Raw genomic sequence first — 22,087 nt, 5'->3', positions numbered from 1 at the left:
AATAAAGTGGCTGTAACTAAGGCCATAATCAGGCACTCAGTTTAATTACACTTAATGAAATAGCTACACATTTTGCGGAGTGCCTGCAATGTATCGTGTCCCCAGGTAGCATTGTAAATATACAAAATGCTAGTGCAAAAGTTGTCTGGTTTTCAACAGGTTCTTCTATTAATTATTTTGTACAGGAAACCCTGACTCATTCATGAAAAGGCTCGTCACAGTAAAATTACATTGTTTTTATTTTTTTCTCTCTTTAAAACAAAGTATCACTCACTTTTCCAAACAAATACCTAACATCAAATTCTTACACATGGTTGCTTTTTAATAAAGTGTTTTACTTCTCTTTCAAATTGCATATATCACAAAATCCAACAATGAATTATTTTAAAAGCTTGTGCTTAGGAAATTAAGTCTGAGAACTCTTAATCTACCTGGTTTGGGTTTTTTAAAATTTTTTTTGTTTACAACTTAACATTTACTGAGCCTCCAGATTGCAATCTTGCACCGCAATGCATATGCTGAGGTAGGACTGCAGTGTGGAGACACAGGTATTGGCACTGGGAGAGTGACAGAACAGGGCTAGGGGAGGTACTGCTCTTGCACAATTAATAACAGCTCTAGCTACTGAAGAGATACAGGGTGAGGCAGGAACCTTCACACAACACACAACCCTTTCTCCTACAGTTGCTGCTTGAAAGGAGTTTGGGGAAAAAAAGGCAGGTGACAGGTATGGGTGACACCAGGGAGCACATCACAGCAGGCTCTGGTCCTGAACTTCTGGGGCTTCTTGTGTTAGCAGAGGTTCAGGCACCAGGTATGACTTGGCAAAAGCCTATTCAGCTGGTGAGTTTAAAGACCAGGCATAAAGAAATCTTGTGTGGAGCTAGCAGGATGGAGTTTCTCTTGTAAAGAATGGGTGGATAAATTGTTCAGTTTGCATTGATTGTGTGTGAAGAACATGTGACTTCAATCAAATGATAAGGAATAATAAGAGTTGCAGAAAGCTATTGAGACTGAGCAGCAGCATAATGACAGTTAACTGGAGAGAGATCCCTGAGAGCAAAGCAAAACTGAGTACCACTAATGAAAGTTTTGTATCTTCCTGGGCAGCTCTCAAACTGGTCTGACAAAATTACTTTGGAAAGAGAAATTTTGTTGATATAGGCCCTCCTTAAACAGGCCTTCAGCACCATTTCAACAAGACCACCTTGAGAGATCAATTCATTTGGGAAGAAGTTGTTTCTTTCTACCTAAATGGTGGGGGGAAAAGGGCACTAGCCAAAAAAGAACTTAGATTTAAAAAAAAAAAAAAAAAAATCTCAGGCATTCATGGAAAAGCTATCCTAGATTTGGGTTTGGGCACTTTTTTTTGGTGGGCATTGTTAGTTTAGTACAATTCTGAGTTAATCACAACCATAAGGTAACAGCTTTTTACAGTCAATTTAAATCTACAGGCTAGGTTTTCTGTCTCCCAACTCTGCTTCCTTCCTAAGAACAGCTGTCAGCATCTGTTGACATCATTACTAAACAGTTCCACAAGTAATTAATCCCTAATTTAATGGCTGTATTTAGACATGCTCTAACCTATCCAACAGAATCTTAATATCCTGAGTGTCAAATGCCAATCCAAGCCATTACAGGAACAGACAGGTACATCCTCAATACAAGACAGTGCTTAGTACTGCCATTCTCCTTGGATGACAAGGACAAGTACTCTTCTTTTTCCCAGTCAGCACATAGTTCTTCTTGGAAAGAAACAGACTGTGTCACCAGAAGACCACAATGGTAAGTATATGAGCCTCATTTCAAGTAGGTATCTCCAGCTTCATGTAAATGGAAAACATTTCCAAAGTGTATATGGCTGTAAATATGAGAATTCTGGTGTAAGGGAGATTAAAGCCAGAGTCACTCATGATTTGGATTTCTACGTTTATCATCCGTCGTTGCCAGGGTGTGATCCTGTCTGTCACTGCTGAGGGTGCAGGCTGCCTGTTAACATTCTGAGGTGTAAATACTGCAAGCAAGGAAGTACCTACTACTCTCTTCAGGTACTTGTTTCTTCATAACATGATCACTTTGAGCTGTCAAATTTGTACCATAGTGCAGCCTGCTTGTTGTTTCATGTCTCTTGTTTGTCTAGTTAAATTAACTTAGGCTGCTCCAAATAAATCCCATGCCTTTTAGATTTATACTTGTAACAAAATAGTAATTTATTTTCATATTTCAAGGCTTGTCTCAGTCAATCCCTTCAATTCACCAGTCATCACCAGTTGTTTTGGTGGCTCAAGTTCAGTCCTTGCAGATCTGCAACAGCTTGCATGTGCTTAAGTGCTCATCCCAAATGCAAGTGCAGAAACTCCTGAATCTTCCCCCAGGAGTGTTCCTGTGCATGGGCATGTGCTTTGCTCTCTCCACCCCCCAGAACAGGCACCCCCAAAACACGATCCATAGCTACCTGACAAAAGGGAGTAGAAGGAGGATCAATTCGGTGACCTGCTCCTGGATAACTGAGGAGTTCAAAGTTCTCTTTCCCGTGCTGGCGTAGACGCTTGATTGCCAGCTCAGCATATAAGGAGCTCTTCCACATCCGATCATCTTCCCCTACCACTAAGAGAAAGTGACCTTCTGCTTTTTCAATGGGGATCACGCTAGCAGAATTAGCAGGATTTGCTGGGTCATCCAGAGCATCAAAAACATCAAATACACCAGAGTCAGAGACACTGACTTTCTTCATATCAAAACGCAGCCCGGGCAGAGTCATGTCACCATAATGGAGGTCTGCAACGGTGTTTGAACTACAGCCGGAGATTGAGACAGCAGCCACTACTTCTGGCAGGAAGGTGATCATGGAGAGTGCTAATTCTGCCCCTTTCCCAGTCCCAATCACTCCGACTCCTGGTCCTTTCACCTTCAGATTTAGATAGGGGGTGGAGAAGAGAGGAAGAAAGGGATAAAGGAAGCATATATTATAATGGGATTAGCCATTAATTGACTTTGGAGTTGTTTTATTAAAAAGAAGGTTAATTATTGATGTAACCTGTTGGAAAGTGACAGTCTGGACCGAGGCTCCTCCTTCTGTCTACGGTCTTATTTTTCAGAGACACCAAGAGATAACTAAACCCCACAAAAAATGCAGACAGGCACAAGGCATACCATCACTCAATCCTTACCTGGTCCCTACAGAATATGTTAATGCAAATTTTTTCTCATTTTCCTAAAACAGGTAACAGGAAATTCAAGCACAGTCTATTGTTTCCTATGTCTCAGGGAAAAAAAAGTAACCTCACAAATTACATCTGAAGGATTAGATAAGTAGCATTTGTCTTGTCTTTTTTTAGCCTGGTAAGTAAAACTGAAAGCAAAATCCCACATCATCAAATACATTCGTTCAACTACTATTGAGTCGTCTCATCCTCTCTTAAAACTAATTGCTTTCATGTAAGAAAAAACCCTAAACAAACCCAGCATTTTTATCACCACTGGTCCTGTTTGGAGGGTACTCCAGCATTCACTATCCTACTGATCAGCAATCTCCTAGCTCCAGCAAGAATTTAACAGACACTTGGTACTGGAAGAAACTCTCTCCAGTCTTATGCGTAAGCCACTTTTGGGCCTGAGTTTGCCCAGCAGAAACTGATACTCAAATATTAAAAAAAAAAAAATCACCACCACTTAGGCATAACTGCTAAATCCTCCCTAGTTCCAAGAGATCTCTCATTGCACTCACCTTTGGGTGACGCTGTAGGAACCTTGCTGCCTCCTCAAAGTACTCAAGTTTTAATTCTTTCATGACCCTAGGAAGATCTTCAAAATCAAAATATGGCAGAGAAAGAGCAGCAAAACCACGGATAGCCAGGAGACTGGATCTAAGTTCAATCAAGCCTCCTTCATCACCATACATATCAATCACTCCTGGAAAGGGACCATCCCCTATATTAAAGGGAGGAGATACAGAGGAAAAGTTAACAGGACACAAAAAAATATGGTGAAGAGTGAACAACAAAATACAGAATGCTTAAGACATTTGCTATTAATAGTCATTATTTTTGCATTTGCACAGCAGAGATTTAAGAGAACCAGTGCTGTATCCCACTTCAGGTATTTCAAACTAAGAAGAGGTCCATGTCCTTACATTCCTGTAAAAATATATGAAGTTACTGGTTTTGCTTTTTAAAAACAAAACAACAACAACAAAAAAAAACCCCAACAACTGTTCTAAATGTATTTTTCCATGGTCTTAACTCCTGCCCCCAGATCAATCATACACCAAGTCAGCTATTTTCCTACAAAGTCACATCTTAATTAGCAAAGGGCAAGCTCTTGAGTAGTGAGGCAAGAGCACTGAGCCCTTGAAGGAAATTCTACAAAACTTGTGCAAACGCTGGAATAAACTGCATTGAGCAAAGCCCAACAAAGAATACTCATTGTTAAAATCAACTGGACATACTACCTCTATCTCAACATCAGAACTGTAAGACTTGGCAGGAGAACTGCTCCTGCAGATGTGACAAGACAGAAGGCAGAACTGAGAGCTGCATGGGTGCAGCTGTGCGTGCATGACTGACGTACAGATAAATGTGCACACACATGTGTATAATATGTCCCACAGAAATAATCAGAACCACAATTTTAAACGGCCATGCTCGTCAAGGCCATGCTGACATCCTTAACTTGCACAAGGATCCTGGACTGCCTGAGTGCCTACACGTGCCCAAGTATATGGTTCCTGCAGATCTCACTAAAAAGCAGGATAAAATGGGCTAGACAACTTTACCAACATTTAAAAACAAACAAACCTCCACGTCTGTAACTCTTATGCCTGAATTGAGAAATCGCTTTCATATTAAAATTACATCAAAAGTCCACTCATGTCCTCTCACTTTTACTAAGAATAGCTCACATTTAAGATTCCTATCTTACAAATATTAACAATTTTTTGTCCGTGGAGCAAAGAAAGGTATGGTCATAATGCTGTAACTGGATCCTCCATCATGATGGATGGCAATATCATTTAAGCAATGATTCCAAATTTTTCCACACTATTACAATTGCCGATTTTCTAAAGGGGAAAATGCAGTTTAATCTTGCAGATCTCTGGATTCCCACTGAGCTCAGCAGAAATCAAACTCATCCTCTAAGGCAGGATAGATCAAAAACAATGTCTCAGAGATGGAAAATCCAGCATGCTGACTAAACATCTGAAATTCAAAGTTCAATCTCTGTTGTTTTTTTTTGTCAATGGACTTTGGATCCATATTTAAATGGATAAAAAAAATCTTTGGTTTGGAATGAAAATACTTAAATACTTTATAAGTGTAGTCATACTTACAGGAGTTGCTGAACCAAGTAGTTTTAAATTAGAGATAATGTGGAAGGCAGTTCCAGTACCCACAACACTCAGGGAACAAAAAAAAGTTTAACTCACAGTTCAAGTGTACAAACACAATCGCTGGTGCAAGGTTTCGTTTTCTAACACCACTGACAAACCACCAGAATATCCCACCTCTTATAGCACAAACATCTGATGAGCACATCAGGAGAACTTGTTCATAAATACATTTTGGTTTTATACCACAACTACTAACTGCAGTAACTCTGTAGTAACAGAGGTGAGATACACATATTTTCTCATCTGCTGCTCTGCTTCCTGTTTTTTGTTTCACAGGGAAGAAAAATACCTCTTTAATTCAGTCCTACTTAGGCTAAAATCCTTGGGTCATTCAGCACATCAGCTTTTCTGGATGTCAGATTCTGGTACTCCAGAGCAAACATCAAACCTACTGAAAAACCAGAGGCCGAGCACAGCAATGAAGTAAACTCTAGGACCGCTGTTCTCCTTTAGCTGCGGCCCGTCCCGCAAGAGCCGCCTCCGTGCCCGCCCTGCTCGGTGCCGCCGGCAAGGACCAGGCGGGGTGGCCGCGCACAAACCGGGCGCTGTCGCGACAAGCACCTGGGATATCTCCCTAAGAGTTTAGGGCCACCTGTCTGCAGGGCAGCGTCCGGCTCTTACGGAACACGGATTGCCCGGGTGATAGTCTCTGCAGGGGTTTGTTTTACAGGACTTTCCTCGCTCTGCTCAGAGACGGCGGGGTGTCCCGCCGGCCTCGGGAAGAAGGTCTCGGGCCTGGGCACTCACCCGGCGGCAGGAAAAGGGAGCCCCTTACGACTCCTTCCTTCAGCCGGATCCTCCGCACGCCAGGGGTCGTGAATAATCTCTGCACCTCGGCCTTGGCCACCACGGGGCCGGGCATGGAGCCGGGCGGGCTGTGGCCCTGGTGGACCAACACCTCCACCTTCATCGGGGCGCCGGTGTTGCGGGGAACGAGCCGCTGGTACGGCTTCTCCATGCCGGCGGGGGCGAGGCTCCAAAAGAGCCCCATGGGCTCCACGCCGGTGTAGTCCCCACCGTGGGAGGCGTCCGTGCCCAGGTGCAGCTCCCCGCGGCTGTCCGCCCGGTAATGCGCGCACGACTGGAAGAGGCAGCCGCGGTCATCGGCCGCCACCGCCCGCAGGGTCACCGGCTGCCCCGGGCTCAGCCCCGCCACCCGCGTCTCTACCCGCTCGTCGGCCGGGCCCGCGGCGGGGGACACGGCCAGGCTGGCAGCCCGCCGGGCCGGCGGGGTGCGCAGCAGGGCCCGGGCCGGGGCGGCGGCCAGCACTCTCCACATGGCGGCGGCAGTGGCGGGTGCGCGGTGCGGCCGTGCCGCCCGCAATATCGGTACCGCGGCCGCCGCCCCCTCCAGGCGGCCCCAATAGAGAGCAGAGCCCCTCCCCGCCCCCCAGCCCCGGAAGGCCACCAGCGCCGGGCCGCTCCCGCCTCCCCGAACCATCCAACCGACTGAAGCAGCGAGCCGTGGGCAACGGTTAAAGTTTCACTTTAATCCATTACATTAGGGTGGGTGCAAAACGTACAAACGGGCAACAGCAGAGGCCGGGTACCGGCTGCGGCCACAACGTCTTCGGACACAGGGTGCAAATGCGCCGGCGACACTCGGCGCCTTCTCCTTCAACCCCACGCTTGGGTGCCAAAAGTTACTGACGCTGCCCGGCGGGGCTGAGCGCTCACCCCACTGCGCACACAGCAGGGGCGAGCAGTCGGAGCCCCGCTCCGCCACAGCAGGCCGGCCGCCCCACGGCCCCTTCCAGGCCGCCCCACACCCGCACTGCCTCACGGAGCCGCCGCGCCAGCCCCGCAGCCGGGCTGCTCTCAGCCGCCCTCAGGAGCTGGCAGCTGAAAAGGCATTTGGGGAGTGTAGAGGCAGGGAACTCTGACAGTGCTCCGGATCTCCACAGCTATACCCAGCCATGCTGAGGAGACACCCGTGTGCGGCTCCAGGATGGCAACTAACAGGACCCCTTCTGTTGTTTCTTCACGCTTATGAACCTCCACAGACTGTTTAAATGTCTCATTTCTACTGTATGCGCTCAGAACATCACACCAAGCTACGGGCTATTTGTTGCCTGTAAGTGTGAGGTGTTACCTGAGGGTGCTGGCACACTACTGCTGCTTTTGGTAAGTGAAATATTAGATATTTTTAAGGCAGATGCATTTTAGTGGTTTGGGAGAAGGGAGACCAGAAATATTACTGGAGGCAGATTATTGCTTCCAGAAAAACTAGAATACTGGAACTAGAACGCAAAGCTGGGAGATGGCATACATTCCCTCTGAGAAGGCCAAGGCATATTTTCAACCCAGTTCTCAGCTTGGATGAGTTACCTACCACTTCAGTTCACACTCAAAGCACACACAGCCTTACCATCATTTCCCATTTGTTTTCCACAGTTAATAACCCTGTACTACATAAAACAGGAGGCCAAGACCTCTAACCAAGATTGGAGGAAGGTGAAAAAAGGAAGCTGCTTTCTTGCTTTTGCCCACCATCATCCTCCAAGAAACCTAACAGCTTATTCTCAGATGTTCCTTGTTCTCATTCTGAACTATTTAACAAAACAATTTAACAAAACCAGCATCTTCATCTGTACAGTAACCTAATTCGTATCAGAGCTTGCTGGGTGTTTCAGATGGCTTCCCTGTGAGGTGTTTATGAAAGAAAGCTTGGATCTGCTGCCAAGCATCTACTTGTGCCTCACAGTGTGCCTTGGGCTCCCCTCCCCACATCACAGGCTTGCCAATTAGCAGGTGCATTGAGGCTGCACACATCGGGAAAAAGGGAGGTTCGATATAGTGTCCTGCTCCAGGATAACAGACTATCTCAGGCTTTTCTTTCCCATGAGCCTGCAAACGTTTGCTCCCCTCAACTGCAAAGAATTCACTTTTCCAGTTGTGATCATCCTGGCCAACAATGAACAAGAAGCAACACTCAGCCTTCTCCAAAGGGATAAAGCTTTGCTGGTCAGGCCCTTCTAGTGGGTTGTTCAGTACGTCAATAATATCAGCAATCCCAGATTTGCTGACCTTGGTGCGTTTTAGATCGGTACCAATGGGTGGAATGGTGATATCCTTGTAGTGGAGCACTGCTCCCACATTTGCCACCGAGGCGTTGATGAGGGCAGTGGCTGTGATGCCCTTTAGGAAGGAGGCCATGGAGACGCACAGGTCACCCCCTTTCGAGTGTCCAAGCAAACCAATTCCTGGACCTTTAATCTGGAGGTGAGAGAAGAGAAAAGGATGAAGAAATGAACCATGGCATGCCACTTCTTTAATATGTTGCCATGTTTGCAGCTGTGTCTGTGCAGCTCTGTCCCAAATTTGGAGCCCACCTACAGGCATCTGAGGTTCTCTGTGGAGGGCCCATGTCTGAGGGATCTTGGGCACTGTTCTGTGCTTGATTTATGATGCTAAACCCTACTGAAACTGCAGCATCATCCTAACAAAGCTACAAGGTTCAGTGCTGAGGCAGAGAGTACAGCTGTATTGCAAATGTGTAGTCTCAGATTCACTTTATTTATAATGCAGTTGAGAGAAGAAGGGGAAAGAACAGGGGTGGCCTCCTCTGCAATTGCTTTCTTTCAGTGCAAAATGCTCAAAGTTAGCAATGACTATGAGTTTGTCATCACTTATGCTAATGTATTTATTATATTCAAGATTCCCCTACTATGCTGACGTGGGGTAGCAGGCTCCACATGAGCTGTTCTCCCACATCTCTAGAATGCTTGGTATCTAACTCACAGGAAGTAGTCTGAGATAGCTTACTCATTAAAATTTATCTTAAAAATATAATCTATTAAAACCATATTTCTAAGATAATTGTACAGTCCCCTGTAGTCAATCTAGTCAAATGAAGAAAATCTTCATTTTCTTTCACACAAGGCAAATTAACTAGAATAGGAAAGTTAAATGAGCTTACTGGGTGCTGAAATCCTGTAAGGATATTGAAAGAAGTTTAGCTAATATCACATCTCTTCAATATCCAAAGACTCAGGGACAAATAAGCTCTGAGACAGCATCAAAATTTAATACCTTCTGCATCTTATCACCAATGTAATAGGCTTCAAACCCACTGAATTTAAAATATTGGAAAGGGGAAATTGGAAAATATAGCTGAAACTTTGCAACATATTAAAAACACAGTGAGAACAGCAGTGGAGATATTAATGGGAGGCAGTGATACTGTACTGCTCTCAAGGGGAAAAAATGCAGGGGAAGCAATTTGCAGAGTTTTTTGGTAAGGGAGGTGGCATGAACAGTTAAGGTTAAGGTTAAAGTTAAGCAGTTAAGGTCTTGACAAAATAGCAGTCAAGACCTTTAACAATTACTCATCTTTCTGAGGTTGAGGAAGGTATTTTCATTCTCCAGAGAAATCAAGTGTTGGTTTGTACAATTCTAGCTGCTGTCACTCACAGCTACTTATAAGGAGATGCAGAATTGAGCAGAGTTCTCTTCCAAGAGGTGCTGAATTAGAAGGATGTCTAAGTGCACAACTAGCTACTAAAACCCACACTTATCAAATACCAACATTTGGAGTGATTTTAACAGCTTATTATAAAACACACAGCATCAAATGTATATTGGTGGACTGCCTTGAGTTTCCTTGGTTTCCTGAGACCTGGATCACAGAGGGTTATCATGTGCTCCACACCTGAAAAGGTAATTTAATTCTGAAGGACATTCTACAGAGCATAAATCTAAAATCCCTACTGCAAGTCCAGTAAGCCTCCAGGAAACAAGCACCCTAGTTATGACACTGGCTTGAATGGAGTAGAAATTACCAGTATGTGACCAGTATGTTACTGTTTCACCCAGCCAGTTGAAAAGGAAGAGCTGGAATAATCTGCCAGACAGCCATTGTAATTGGGGTTAAAGATATAAAACAAATTAATAACAGCCAACTCAACAGCAATGCTATTTTAAGTACAGCAGCTCTGCCCCATGTGCAGTCTGACAGGACCTAACTAATGAGAGTTCACTGTAGTGACGGTCAATGAACAAACCAACCTGGGTGTGTTGTAACATATAGTTTACAGCTTCTTCAAAATATTCCAGGTGGAATTCCTTCATCCCTTTGGGGAGATCTTCATAGCTGTAGAAAGCTAGAGCCAGCACAGCAAAGCCGTGGTTGGCCAGCAGGCATGCCCTGTATTCAGGGAGTCCTCCTCCAGTTCCATACAAGTCAATAATTCCCGGAAAGGGGCCGCTTCCTGAGAGAGACCACATAACAGGACACATTAACCCACAATTTTTAATTTATATTCCAAATTCATAGGCCTGGGAACGTGTCTTTAAAAAAAAATACAGCAGCAGAATGGTACTGAGGGTCCTAAATTACTGTGACAGTTTTAATGAAATGCCTACATTGCTTCAAGATTAAACAAACTAGCACAAATTAGCAGGCCTGCTAATGTTTTAGATAACATCAGGAAACAGGCAGCTGGAAGAGAAGGGATCTTTTGACAGTCACAACTATTTCACTGTATCATGTAAAGTCACTGCAAATGTGATAAGCTCTGCTTCAAAAATATCTAGAAGGCTTCTCCTTAGTGCACTTCTCTCAAGGCTGATCCAAAAAAATTCTCATCTTCTCATGGGTCCAGCTTCTCAATTTTAGTGTAAATGTACCTCAATCATTTATTCTGGGATTAAGAGAATAAAGTATTTGAAACCAGTCTTGCTTACCTGGTAAGGGAAGCATTACGTTAGGTTCATCATGGGACAGGAACTGAAGTCCAGAGCTGAGAAGGATTGATTGCTGCCAAGTACTAACCAAGTAATGAAAGGGGGAGGCCAAGAGGGAGACTTCCATTCCTGCTCAGGAGGGAAGGTGAAGCTTTCCTCAGATGTCTACAGACTAACATCAAATGTGGGTAACAAGAAAGAACTAGAAATTCACCTCCAGCATCAAGGAGACAGATGAAGTCAGAGCCCAGGGCACTGGCTGGTTTAGTATGTGTCATTTTAGCACTGTCATGAAAGAGTTATCCGGGACAGACAGGAAAGGAAGGGGAAAGGAGAAGGCACGTGATACATAGAAGAGCTCCTTGAGTACATGGGAGTTCCAGAGACACACTTGGCAAAAACCTCTGTATCACAACTGGAAAGAAAGGTGGGATGTGATGGGGATGTGGCTACTACAGAACCAAGGGAATGCAAGAGATAAGGTTTCCTACAGAAAACTAGCAGAAATCTGGACAGCTGATGGAAGGACAACGCAGCATTTGTCAGGCAATTTGAAAACCTCACAGGCCCTTTTCATTATTTTCTGACAAAAATACTGCCAGGCCAAGTCTGTCCAATGTTTTCCTTGACCTTCTAATCATAAACAGGGAAGAACTGGGTACAAAGGGTGAAAGGCAACTTGGGCTACAGCAATTAGGGCATTACTAAGTTAAGGAGTAAGTGTGGAGAGGCTGGAAAGGGAAGCCACAGGCTTAAACTCTACAGTTTAGAAGAGCAGTGTTCCACTTACTAAAAAGAATTACCACCTGAATTTCCTGGAAAACAGCCAGGTAGAGGAAAGGTAACTTGAAAACTGGCTGACTACAGTTCCCATGGCATTAGGGAAGAAAAAATGTACTGTGATCAGTATCTTAATGTCCAATAGAAATCAGTTAAACAAACACACATGTTCTTCACCACATGCGGCTGCTCTGTGTGAGGAGTACGGCCAGCAGATCAAAGCTGGTTGGGCTGATCAGGCCACTTCAGAAGTGTCCAGTGCCGACTGGCGAGATGCAGCTCCCCCGTCCTCTGCCTGCTACGGGGCTCCAGAGGAGCCTGGAGGCGCTCTGGCTGCGGGTCTGGGAGTGCGGGGCCGAAAGTAGAGGCAGCACAGTGGGGGCAGGAGCCCGGTACTCACCGGGGGGCAGGAAAAGCGTGGCCCGGATCCTCCCTTCTCGCACCGGGACTCTCCGCACCCCGTCCCGCAGGAACGCCCGCTCGTGCTGCGCCTGGGCCAGGAGCTGCCCGGGGCGCTCCCCGTGGCCCTCGAACACCTCCAGCTGCAGGAGGAAGGGGCTCTGCACGTCCCGCTTTACCAGCCGCCAGAAAGGCTTCTGGGGCTGCAGAGCCCAGAGCAGCCCCATGGGCTCCAGGCCGGAGAAGCTGCCTCCCGGCAGCGCAGGACTGCGGGCGAGGTCCAGCTCCCCGTCGTCGCCCGCCTGGTAGCGGGCACTGGCCTGGAAGAGCTCTCCGGTCTCGTCCCGCAAGGACGTTCGCAGCGTGACCTGCTGCCGCGGGCCGAGGCCCTGCACGGCGATGGCCAGCGGCTCATCGAAGAGGCTGCGGGCGGCGGGCGACAGGCGGATGGACGGGGCCATGGAGGAGAGTCCGCGGGCAGGGGCTGTCGCGGGGCTCCGTGAGGCTGCGGGCGCGGGGCCGGGCCAGGACAGCCGGCTCTGCCAGGTGCGGGAGCTGGCCCGGCACAGGGAGCGGGCACTGGCCTGCCACATGGCTCCGGAGTGGTCGGTCCCGCCTCTGAGGGCGGATTCTGGGGGCAGATCCTCGCGGAACCAGGACCGGGCTCGGGCCCTGAGGACGCTGGCACGCCCCGGTGGGGAAGAGCCGGGTGACAGCTCCCTTGTCCCGCCCTCCTGCTTCCCTCCTGCCTGCCTGCGTGCCAATTTCTGTGCCTCTCTGCTTCCCCTGCCTGTCTGCCTCCTCGCCTTCTCTTCTGTCTTCCCCCCCGCTGCCTTCACAGGCTGTGGGAGGGTTCCTTGAAACCCGTCTGTGCCTCGGCGAGCTCCTCGGTGTCCCCCCGAGCTCTCCCGGCCGGGAGGTGGCTGCGGGCAGGAGACGTGGGCAGAGGACGAGCAGATAAGGTTGACGAGCCGCCGAGCAGAATCGCAGTCGGAATTCACTGGACAGGGAAGGGCCGGTGTGGGACAGACCGCACAGAGATGGGACAGCTCTGCACGGCACGGCCGAGCTGTGCTGTGCCACTCAGGCAAGGGACCGCAGCGATGCATGGTAGCAGTCCCAGCCGAGGCGGGGAGAAGCCACACCAGCACTTCTTGGCTTCTTGTCTCCTTGCTGGCTTGGTTCTCTGTTTGTTAGCCCAAGGCATGAACAAGGTGAGTTATGTCTCCACCAGGCTCTGCCCTGGCCTAGACAGCTGCACAGCCAGGTGTATTAGGAAGGATGAGCAGGCTGGTCAGGGGTGCAGGAGCAATAAGGGAGGAGCACTTTCACACACTATTTAGGTAGGTCAGAAAAATCTGGCTCTTCTAGTAATGGATTGTGCAAAGATTTTAAAAAATAAAGTAATTCAGTGCATCTTACGCAGAGATGATATTCTGATCCAAAAGGAACTGCAGAGGGAGAAGTGGTCAGAGATATTGGGCAGAGTCTCAGCAGTCTTTCATTCACCATGGAAATTACCCTTTGTCTCTAAATAGGTGAGGTTCTGTCATACAGTATTTGGGTATGTTGTCTGGTGTCCAGCCCTGACTGTCTTCTATAGTCTCTTGTTCTCACCTGGCCAACGTTTGATCCCAAGTTGCTGCAACCTTTCTTAAGCCTTCACTGGGGGATGAGGAAGTAGTCAAGGTGCAAACCCTGCTTCTAAACAAAGCACAGCAAAAGTCTCTATGGCTTTCAAATTTCAGCCTCTTTATTTCAATTCTCATCCCAGTAACAAAGATTAAAATGTTCCACATCATGTAGAAGAAGATCAAAATGACAGTAAATTCAACAGAACGTTCTTTTGCATGACATCTTATCATTTTAATACACAGGCAAAAGGTGGAGGTCAGGGGACTTAGAGGAAACGCACCAGCATTTGACTTACCATAAGTGCCTCAGCTCAGGGGAAGGGGGACATTTTGGATATAAAGTGTGTGCAGGTGGCTTCTTCCTCTCCTGGTCAGCAGGTGAGGGTAGAGGTGAGGCAGGGGCGGCAGGCCTGGCCTTGTGGGCGGGATGCTGTCTGTGAAATCAGCTTTCCCACACCCTGCACTCTGGCAGGGAATCTTGGTGTAGCTGCCCAGAAGATGCTGGAGACAGGTGGTGTCTTGGGCAATCCTTACATCTCAGAAAGGCGCTCTGCGCCTTTTCCAGAGCAATTAAATAATTGTCTTTTCCGGCTGGAAAGATTTATTCCTGGTAAATGTTCTTGAACCCCTCCTCCTCCCTCTTTCACACACTGCTGATGTTCACCCCAACACGGTGGGCCATGGGCACCGAATAGTTACTATAGTTGCTTGCTGTTGGGGGAGGAAGGAGAAGGATTCCCCAACCCCTCCCAGTGAGTAGGAATGCCAATGACTGACACACAGCCCTTCCCCACCACTCTCTTCTGCAGCTTCTTGTCTCCAGCAGCCCTCCTGGCACACTCACATTCCCTTGGTGTGACTTTCTTCATGGTTGTTGTTGGTTTTTGTTTTTAACCTCAAGCCCCGGGTAAGGATGGTTATTCCTCTGCCTTCTTCTGCAGCTGTGTCCTGGCACATGCATGGGCAGGTGAACTGGAAAGGATGGCCAGGCTGGTCAATGGCATGGGAGGGGGCAAGGAAGGATGGAAGGGGGAAAAGACATGGGGCTTTAATGGACTCCTTCAGAGAGGTGACGGAACAGCTAAGAAAACAGCGGTGTAGAGAAAGCAGGATGGCTGCGGTCGGTACTCACCGGGGGGCAGGAAAAGCGTGGCCCGGATCCTCCCTTCTCGCACCGGGACTCTCCGCACCCCGTCCCGCAGGAACGCCCGCTCGTGCTGCGCCTGGGCCAGGAGCTGCCCGGGGCGCTCCCCGTGGCCCTCGAACACCTCCAGCTGCAGGAGGAAGGGGCTCTGCACGTCCCGCTTTACCAGCCGCCAGAAAGGCTTCTGGGGCTGCAGAGCCCAGAGCAGCCCCATGGGCTCCAGGCCGGAGAAGCTGCCTCCCGGCAGCGCAGGACTGCACTGCGTCTGCATCGAAGCTGAGGCTCCTTCTATAAATGCAGTTTCCCACATATGGGCGAGGGGAGGGGAATTGAACCAGGAAAGGTTTGGGCCCATATGTGCTTGGAGACGCCAGATTTGCCTGTAGCCACTGCTTTATCCCTGCCAGCACCCACGGCATGGTGGGATCATCACAGCTGATCACCTGGGACTGATGGAGTGTCTCAGCTCATAGAAGAGAAAGCTCCAGGCCCACCTTATTGCCACCTTTCAGTACCTGAAGGAGGCCTGTGAGATGGGGGCAGATTTATTAGTAAGGCAATGGCTTTTAACTAATAGACAGTTGATACAGATTAGACATAAACTAGAAGTTTTTTGCAGTGAGGATGGTAAAACACTGTCCCAGGTTGCCCAGACTGGCAATGGATGTCCCATGCCTCCAAACATCCAAGACCAGATTGGATAGGACTCTGAGCAATCTGATCTAGTTGAAGATGTCTCTGCTTATTGCAGGGGTTGGACTACATGACAGTTAAGGTCCATCTCAAACTATTCTGTGATACTATTATCTCCAAAAGCCAGCTGCTCTCTCCAGACACTTGATGCATAGTGTGCTTATCTGCTGTGGTGGAAGCTCTCTGCAGCAGGCCTGCTGGACTGGACACAGGCACAACTGCAACCCTCCTTCCTGGGTTTCTCATGCAAGCTGTCATTTTTTCCTCAAACTCAGCCAAGCTGCAGGCCTGGGAACATCTCAGGCAGAGACAGCCCCACTCGCCCAGCACTGCTTTCTCAGCATCTTCTGGGACATGTAGTGTTGCACCTTTTTGTGCTGACAGCACGTAGCATGGCCATGAGCTGCTCTGAGACTTATGTTCTTCCCCGCGTCCTGTTCTGTCACATTCTCTTCTAGCCCACGCTCAAACTTAGAGCCTTAGCCATGCTAGGGCAGGCCCAGAAGTGTCCTGATAACATCTGTTATGAAACATGCTGGGCAGGGAAGGGCTACAATGGGGACACCCAGGTGCTGAAAACATGACAGGGCTGAGAGACAACTCTGAGGTTTGCCCTATGTGTGCCAGGCTGGCCTGCAGGACACCTGCAAAATGGAGAATCCCAGGAAAGCTGGTTCAGCTGGCACGGGGCAATGGTGTTCACAAAGGAGGTGGCAGCCCTCCAGGTCTGACAGAAATGGTGCTTTCTGGCCCCTGGTTTTGTCCTCACAAGGAAATTGGGGGTGCTGGTGCCAGTTCATTGTACACCAATGGAATGAGTGTGACTTCTCTGCCGAGGAGGAGCAGGAGGCCCCCAGGGCCTTTCCACCAACAGGGCCCTTGATCCATGCTGGGATGGGAGAGTGGTCAAGATACAAAACCTGCTTCTAAACAAAGCACAACAAATGACTACATGGATTTCAAATTTCAGTTTCTTTATTATAATTCTCACCCCAGTCACAACGATGGAAAGCAACCTTTCCCAAAGCTTAACCAGAGAGCACCCAGAATCCTGGCTATAGCAGTCATGCTTACACACTCACAGTAGCACAGAGGTCAGAGAAATTTCTATTTGCAATGACACATTCACCATAGTAGCAGTGAAATCCCTGCTCCAAAATTGTCATTATAGACAATTGTAATTAGAGATAATTAGTATGGCCTGAGGATGCGTGTAGAGACCAGAATGACATGGAAAGTGCTGTCAAGTATTAGAGGGATAGAAACCACCCAAGAAATGTAACTGTGCATTTTGAACATTACCTGTTTTGTCAAAGACTGATACAAAAACCACCATTCCTTTCCTGGACACTTGGGCAAAAAGGTTGAGGCGGGAACAGAAAAGGCAAAGCCATTTATTTTATGTGTTATGGATGTGAAAGTCATGGAAGATACTGCAGATGTATTGGTGCAGCTGTGACAAGCTTTGACCTGATAAATGTAGCAGAATTTATCAGATCTGATTGTTCAAAATTGTGTGTTGCCTGCACATTATTTGTTGCACATTAGTTACCAATTAAATGCTTTTTGAAAAAAGCCTGGATCTGTGACCAAGCGTGAACCTGAGCTTTAGAATAAGCCCAGAACTCCCCACCCAGGATTGCCCGCTTGTGAAAAACAGGGTGGGTTCCTATGCGGTACAAAGGGAAAAAGGGAGGGTCTATGCAGTGCCCTGTTCCAGGGTAGGAGAGAATCTGAAAATTTCCCTTCCCTTGAGCCTGCAGGATCTTGCAGACTTCAGTAGCATAATCACATTTGACAACACGGTCGTCTTGTCCCACAAGGAATAGGAGCTGTGCCTCAGCTTTCTCTAGTGGGATCAGGCTTTGGTTGCCAGGGGCTTGAAAGGGATCATCCATGACATCAAAATAATCAAGAAATTTGGAATTGGTGGCCTTGGCTTTGTGTTCTTGTAAGGTCACAGTGGGGATGATTTTATCCTTGTAAGAGAAAGGAATACATGTAGCAAAAACAGGGGCATTGAGGGAAACAACAGCCACGATGTTCTTCAGGAAGGCAGCCATGGCAAGGGACACTTCACCCCCTTTGGAGAAACCAAGCAGGCCAACCCCTGGACCTTTCACCTGGGAGAGAGGAGGAAATGCTCATCAGTGCTGAGCTGAAAAGCACAACAGCTGGTTCGTGGAGAGGAAGATTGTCTAATGCTGAGAGTTTGCAAAACCACATGAAGAAAGTGATGGCAATGATTACTGTTCCTTCTGGACAAATGACAAGGACACCTTCCTGCACCCCCTATACTTCCTCCTCATACTGTACTTCAACCACTCACATGCAGAATGTTCCCTGCTATTCTGAAATCAGCCAGGAGTGGGGGGACATGATTTCATCCATCTGGGGAGAGCTTGTAGGTCACAGCTATGAACTATTAGTCTTAGACCCTGGCAGATGCTCTTTTCACTCTTGAGACTGTAGGAGGATATTTGGTGGTAACTCATGAAGGCTTTTTCCTGCAGACCCTTCCCACCTGGTTACATCTGATATGTCTCTTGTGATAGTGCTTTGTGATCTCTCTCCATCCCCATTCCAGTGCACCTCTACTTGTCCCTTCTCTTTCCTAGAACTCAGACACCCAAAAGCCTGGTAAAGGCCAGCTCTGCCAGGTGAGTGTTTCTGCAGCCTCATCCAAAGATGACTTGGACAAAGTGAGAGGACTTTACAGGACCCCGCAGGAAACAGGGGTGTTCCTACCTGTGGGTGCTGCAGCATATAGTTCACTGCCTCTTCAAAATATTCCAGGTGGAGTTCCTTTGGTTCCTGGGGCAGATCCTCAAACTGATAATAAGCCAGGGCCAGTGTGGCAAAGCCGTGATTGGCCAGCAGGCTTGCTCTGGGCTCAAAAAGACCTCCTCCAAGTCCATGTATATCAATGATCCCTGGAAAGGTGTCTTCTCCTGGAGCAAACAAGACAAAGATCAGAATTGCCTGAAATGACTCCTTTCAATGTTTCTCTGGTTTGGAATGCATCAAACAAGGTGCCAAACAGGAAGTGCAGAAAAACATCTTTTGGGGAAAGGACACGATCACTTAGTTGTGTATTGGCAGCATCTGAAAACATTCTAGAGTGTGTTGTAGAGGAAAAAAGTGCAGGAGCAGCACCTCTTAGGTAAGGTGCAAACCCTTATTTGTTTTAGGTCGTAGCAGTACTGTGCATTGTGCTTAGGGCCAACAGGCAGAGAGTCTTCGGTAAAATAATCTTGTCACAAGTTCTTTTCCTGTAGCAGCAAGCTCTTCAGCTGCTGCTATAAAAATCCTTAAGGAATCGTGTTTTGATAGATGCAATGCAAACTAGAAACTGTAAGCTTTTTTTGTTTGTATTATGGCTTTTTAACAATTGGGATCCCTTGAAAAGCTGTAAATCACCCAAACCAGTACTTTGTTTCTTTGCCAGTCACGTCTGGCAGCAGTCAGTATCAAATTCTGCACAGGATGCCACAGGTATCTCAGTGGGTGATCAGCAGATGTCTGGATATTTCTTGGTCCAGGATGCTCTTTTCATCATCCTCGGAGAATCCTGAACCAGTCCAGCCAGTGCAGGGGAAGAGAATGCTTTGCATGTTGCATTCCTTCAGCCTGATTGCTTTTGGGACTGCAGCCTGCAGGAGAAGATGACCCTGGAGCTGTTGGGGAGTGGAGAAGACCTAGATGACACAAAATTCTGGCCTCAGGAGAGCCACAGGCCTGAGTGGGCTCATGCCTCCCACCCCTTGAGGATGCCCTTCTGCCACAGTCTCACTGCACTGCAGTGGCCCATGCATCCACAGATAAGGCTGCAGGTGAAATGTGGAAATGTGCTGCACATGTCAGAGGTGAGCAGAGAGAGAGAGCACAGCATGTATTCACTCTCTGCCTTGGACCAAGGAGAGCCCTGCCATCAAAAGTGCTGCTGTGCTCTTTCTTCTGTGGCTGTTTGCATGCAGGCAACAGCCCATCTACTGGCTCTTCACAGGCTGTGAGCACTCAGAGCACTGGCTGTGTGGCCAGGGGCCAGGAGTGCAGTTGTCTGTGGCCCATGGCTCTGCTGAGTGTGATGGGGCTCTGTGGACTTGCACTGAACAAGCCCAGAAAAGGTGGTGCAGCTGAATAAGCCTGTGGGAGCGCTCAAGGGAGGTGTGACAGTACTGTAGCAAAAGCCCTTTGAGCTCTCTGCCTCTACATGGCTTTAGGTCATTTGCTGAGGAGTATCCAACTCCTGAATCTGAATGTGGAGATGTGTGGTGTAGAGAGCAGGGACAGGGACTGAAAATCATGATGAGGTATCTCAGTGCAGGGCAGTTTGAGTGTGGTGAAATCATGGTAGCAAGAGATATCTCCAAATAAAACTGAGAAATACTGACTACAGACAGAGCTTGTAGCCTTGCTAAGCTGAAGCTTGCTTGTGGTGGGTGTAAGATGGGGATAAATGTTTTTTATCCTGTGCCAAGGAAACAGTGCCAGGGAATGTGTGGCAAGGACTTATCATTTTAATACACAGGCAAAAGGTGGAGGTCAGGGGACTTGGAGGAAACGCACCAGCATTTGACTTACCATAAGTGCCTCAGCTCAGGGGAAGGGGGACATTTTGGATATAAAGTGTGTGCAGGTGGCTTCTTCCTCTCCTGGTCAGCAGGTGAGGGTAGAGGTGAGGCAGGGGCGGCAGTCCTGGCCTTGTTGTGGGCGGGATGCTGTCTGTGAAATCAGCTTTCCCACACCCTGCACTCTGGCAGGGAATCTTGGTGTAGCTGCCCAGAAGATGCTGGAGACAGGTGGTGTCTTGGGCAATCCTTACATCTCAGAAAGGCGCTCTGCGCCTTTTCCGGAGCAATTAAATAATTGTCTTTTCCCGCTGGAAAGATTTATTCCTGGTAAATGTTCTTGAGCCCCTCCTCTTCCCTCTTTCACACACTGCTGATGTTCACCCTAACACGGTGGGCCATGGGCACCCAATAGTTACTATAGTTAGTTGCTGTTGGGGAAGGAGGCAGAAGGATTCCCCAACCCCTCCCAGTGAGTAGGAATGCCAATGACTGACACACAGCCCTTCCCCACCACTCTCTTCTGCAGCTTCTTGTCTCCAGCAGCCCTCCTGGCACACTCACATTCCCTTGGTGTGACTTTCTTCATGGTTGTTGTTGGTTTTTGTTTTTAACCTCAAGCCCCGGGTAAGGATGGTTATTCCTCTGCCTTCTTCTGCAGCTGTGTCCTGGCACATGCATGGGCAGGTGAACTGGAAAGGATGGCCAGGCTGGTCAATGGCATGGGAGGGGGCAAGGAAGGATGGAAGGGGGAAAAGACATGGGGCTTTAATGGACTCCTTCAGAGAGGTGACGGAACAGCTAAGAAAACAGCGGTGTAGAGAAAGCAGGATGGCTGCGGTCGGTACTCACCGGGGGGCAGGAAAAGCGTGGCCCGGATCCTCCCTTCTCGCACCGGGACTCTCCGCACCCCGTCCCGCAGGAACGCCCGCTCGTGCTGCGCCTGGGCCAGGAGCTGCCCGGGGCGCTCCCCGTGGCCCTCGAACACCTCCAGCTGCAGGAGGAAGGGGCTCTGCACGTCCCGCTTTACCAGCCGCCAGAAAGGCTTCTGGGGCTGCAGAGCCCAGAGCAGCCCCATGGGCTCCAGGCCGGAGAAGCTGCCTCCCGGCAGCGCAGGACTGCGGGCGAGGTCCAGCTCCCCGTCGTCGCCCGCCTGGTAGCGGGCACTGGCCTGGAAGAGCTCTCCGGTCTCGTCCCGCAAGGACGTTCGCAGCGTGACCTGCTGCCGCGGGCCGAGGCCCTGCACGGCGATGGCCAGCGGCTCATCGAAGAGGCTGCGGGCGGCGGGCGACAGGCGGATGGACGGGGCCATGGAGGAGAGTCCGCGGGCAGGGGCTGTCGCGGGGCTCCATGAGGCTGCGGGCGCGGGGCCGGGCCAGGACAGCCGGCTCTGCCAGGTGCGGGAGCTGGCCCGGCACAGGGAGCGGGCACTGACCTGCCACATGGCTCCGGAGTGGTCGACTACACTGTGTCTGCATTGAAGCTAAGGCTCCTTCTATAAATGCAGCTTCCCACACAAAGGCGAGGGGAGGGGAATTGAGGCAGGAATGTTGTGGGCACACGCGTATGGGAAGATTCCAAGTCTGCCTGGAGCTTGCTGCATCCATGCCAGTGCCCACGGGAGGGCGGGATCATTACAGCTGATCCCCTGGCACTTTGGGCATCTCCAGTCAAAGAAGAGAAAGCTCCATGGCCACCTTATTGCCATCTTTCAGTACCTGAAGGATGCCTGAAGGAGACTTTAAACTTAAAGAACAATTTTTCTGTTTTATGGAGGTGCAAAGTCATGGAA

The 22,087-nt window shown here is 48.7% G+C and overlaps 2 protein-coding genes across 4 annotated transcripts; both read right to left on the bottom strand.

The window, feature by feature from the left end:
* Window positions 1-216: 216 nt before the first annotated feature.
* LOC116998300 (acyl-coenzyme A thioesterase 1-like) lies at window positions 217-6,668 on the bottom strand. Its single transcript, XM_033063841.1, has 3 exons — window positions 6,137-6,668; window positions 3,728-3,930; window positions 217-2,908 (listed from the first exon to the last, which is right to left on the bottom strand). Exons 1-3 carry the CDS (start codon window positions 6,666-6,668, stop codon window positions 2,333-2,335), a joined length of 1,311 nt encoding a protein of 436 aa, XP_032919732.1. The 3' UTR covers window positions 217-2,332.
* A 191-nt stretch (window positions 6,669-6,859) lies between these two features.
* Window positions 6,860-22,066, bottom strand: LOC116997903 (acyl-coenzyme A thioesterase 1-like). 3 transcript variants are annotated; one of them, XM_033063133.1, is made up of 4 exons: window positions 21,397-21,637; window positions 15,020-15,268; window positions 10,397-10,599; window positions 6,860-8,605 (listed from the first exon to the last, which is right to left on the bottom strand). In XM_033063133.1, exons 1-4 carry the CDS (start codon window positions 21,605-21,607, stop codon window positions 8,000-8,002), a joined length of 1,269 nt encoding a protein of 422 aa, XP_032919024.1. In that variant the 5' UTR covers window positions 21,608-21,637; the 3' UTR covers window positions 6,860-7,999. The 3 variants fall into 3 exon arrangements, with proteins under 3 accessions (XP_032919024.1, XP_032919022.1, XP_032919023.1); XM_033063131.2 differs by lacking the exons at window positions 15,020-15,268; window positions 21,397-21,637 and adding an exon at window positions 12,255-13,005; XM_033063132.1 differs by lacking the exons at window positions 6,860-8,605; window positions 10,397-10,599; window positions 15,020-15,268 and adding exons at window positions 16,220-17,847; window positions 18,473-18,675 and having other exon boundaries at window positions 21,148-22,066.
* Window positions 22,067-22,087: the final 21 nt, after the last annotated feature.

This window comes from Catharus ustulatus, chromosome 6 (genome assembly GCF_009819885.2).
Source record: "Catharus ustulatus isolate bCatUst1 chromosome 6, bCatUst1.pri.v2, whole genome shotgun sequence".
Lineage (NCBI taxonomy): Eukaryota > Metazoa > Chordata > Aves > Passeriformes > Turdidae > Catharus > Catharus ustulatus.
The sequence above is the reverse complement of the archived record's forward strand: the minus strand, read 5'-3'. Positions and strand labels throughout refer to the sequence as shown.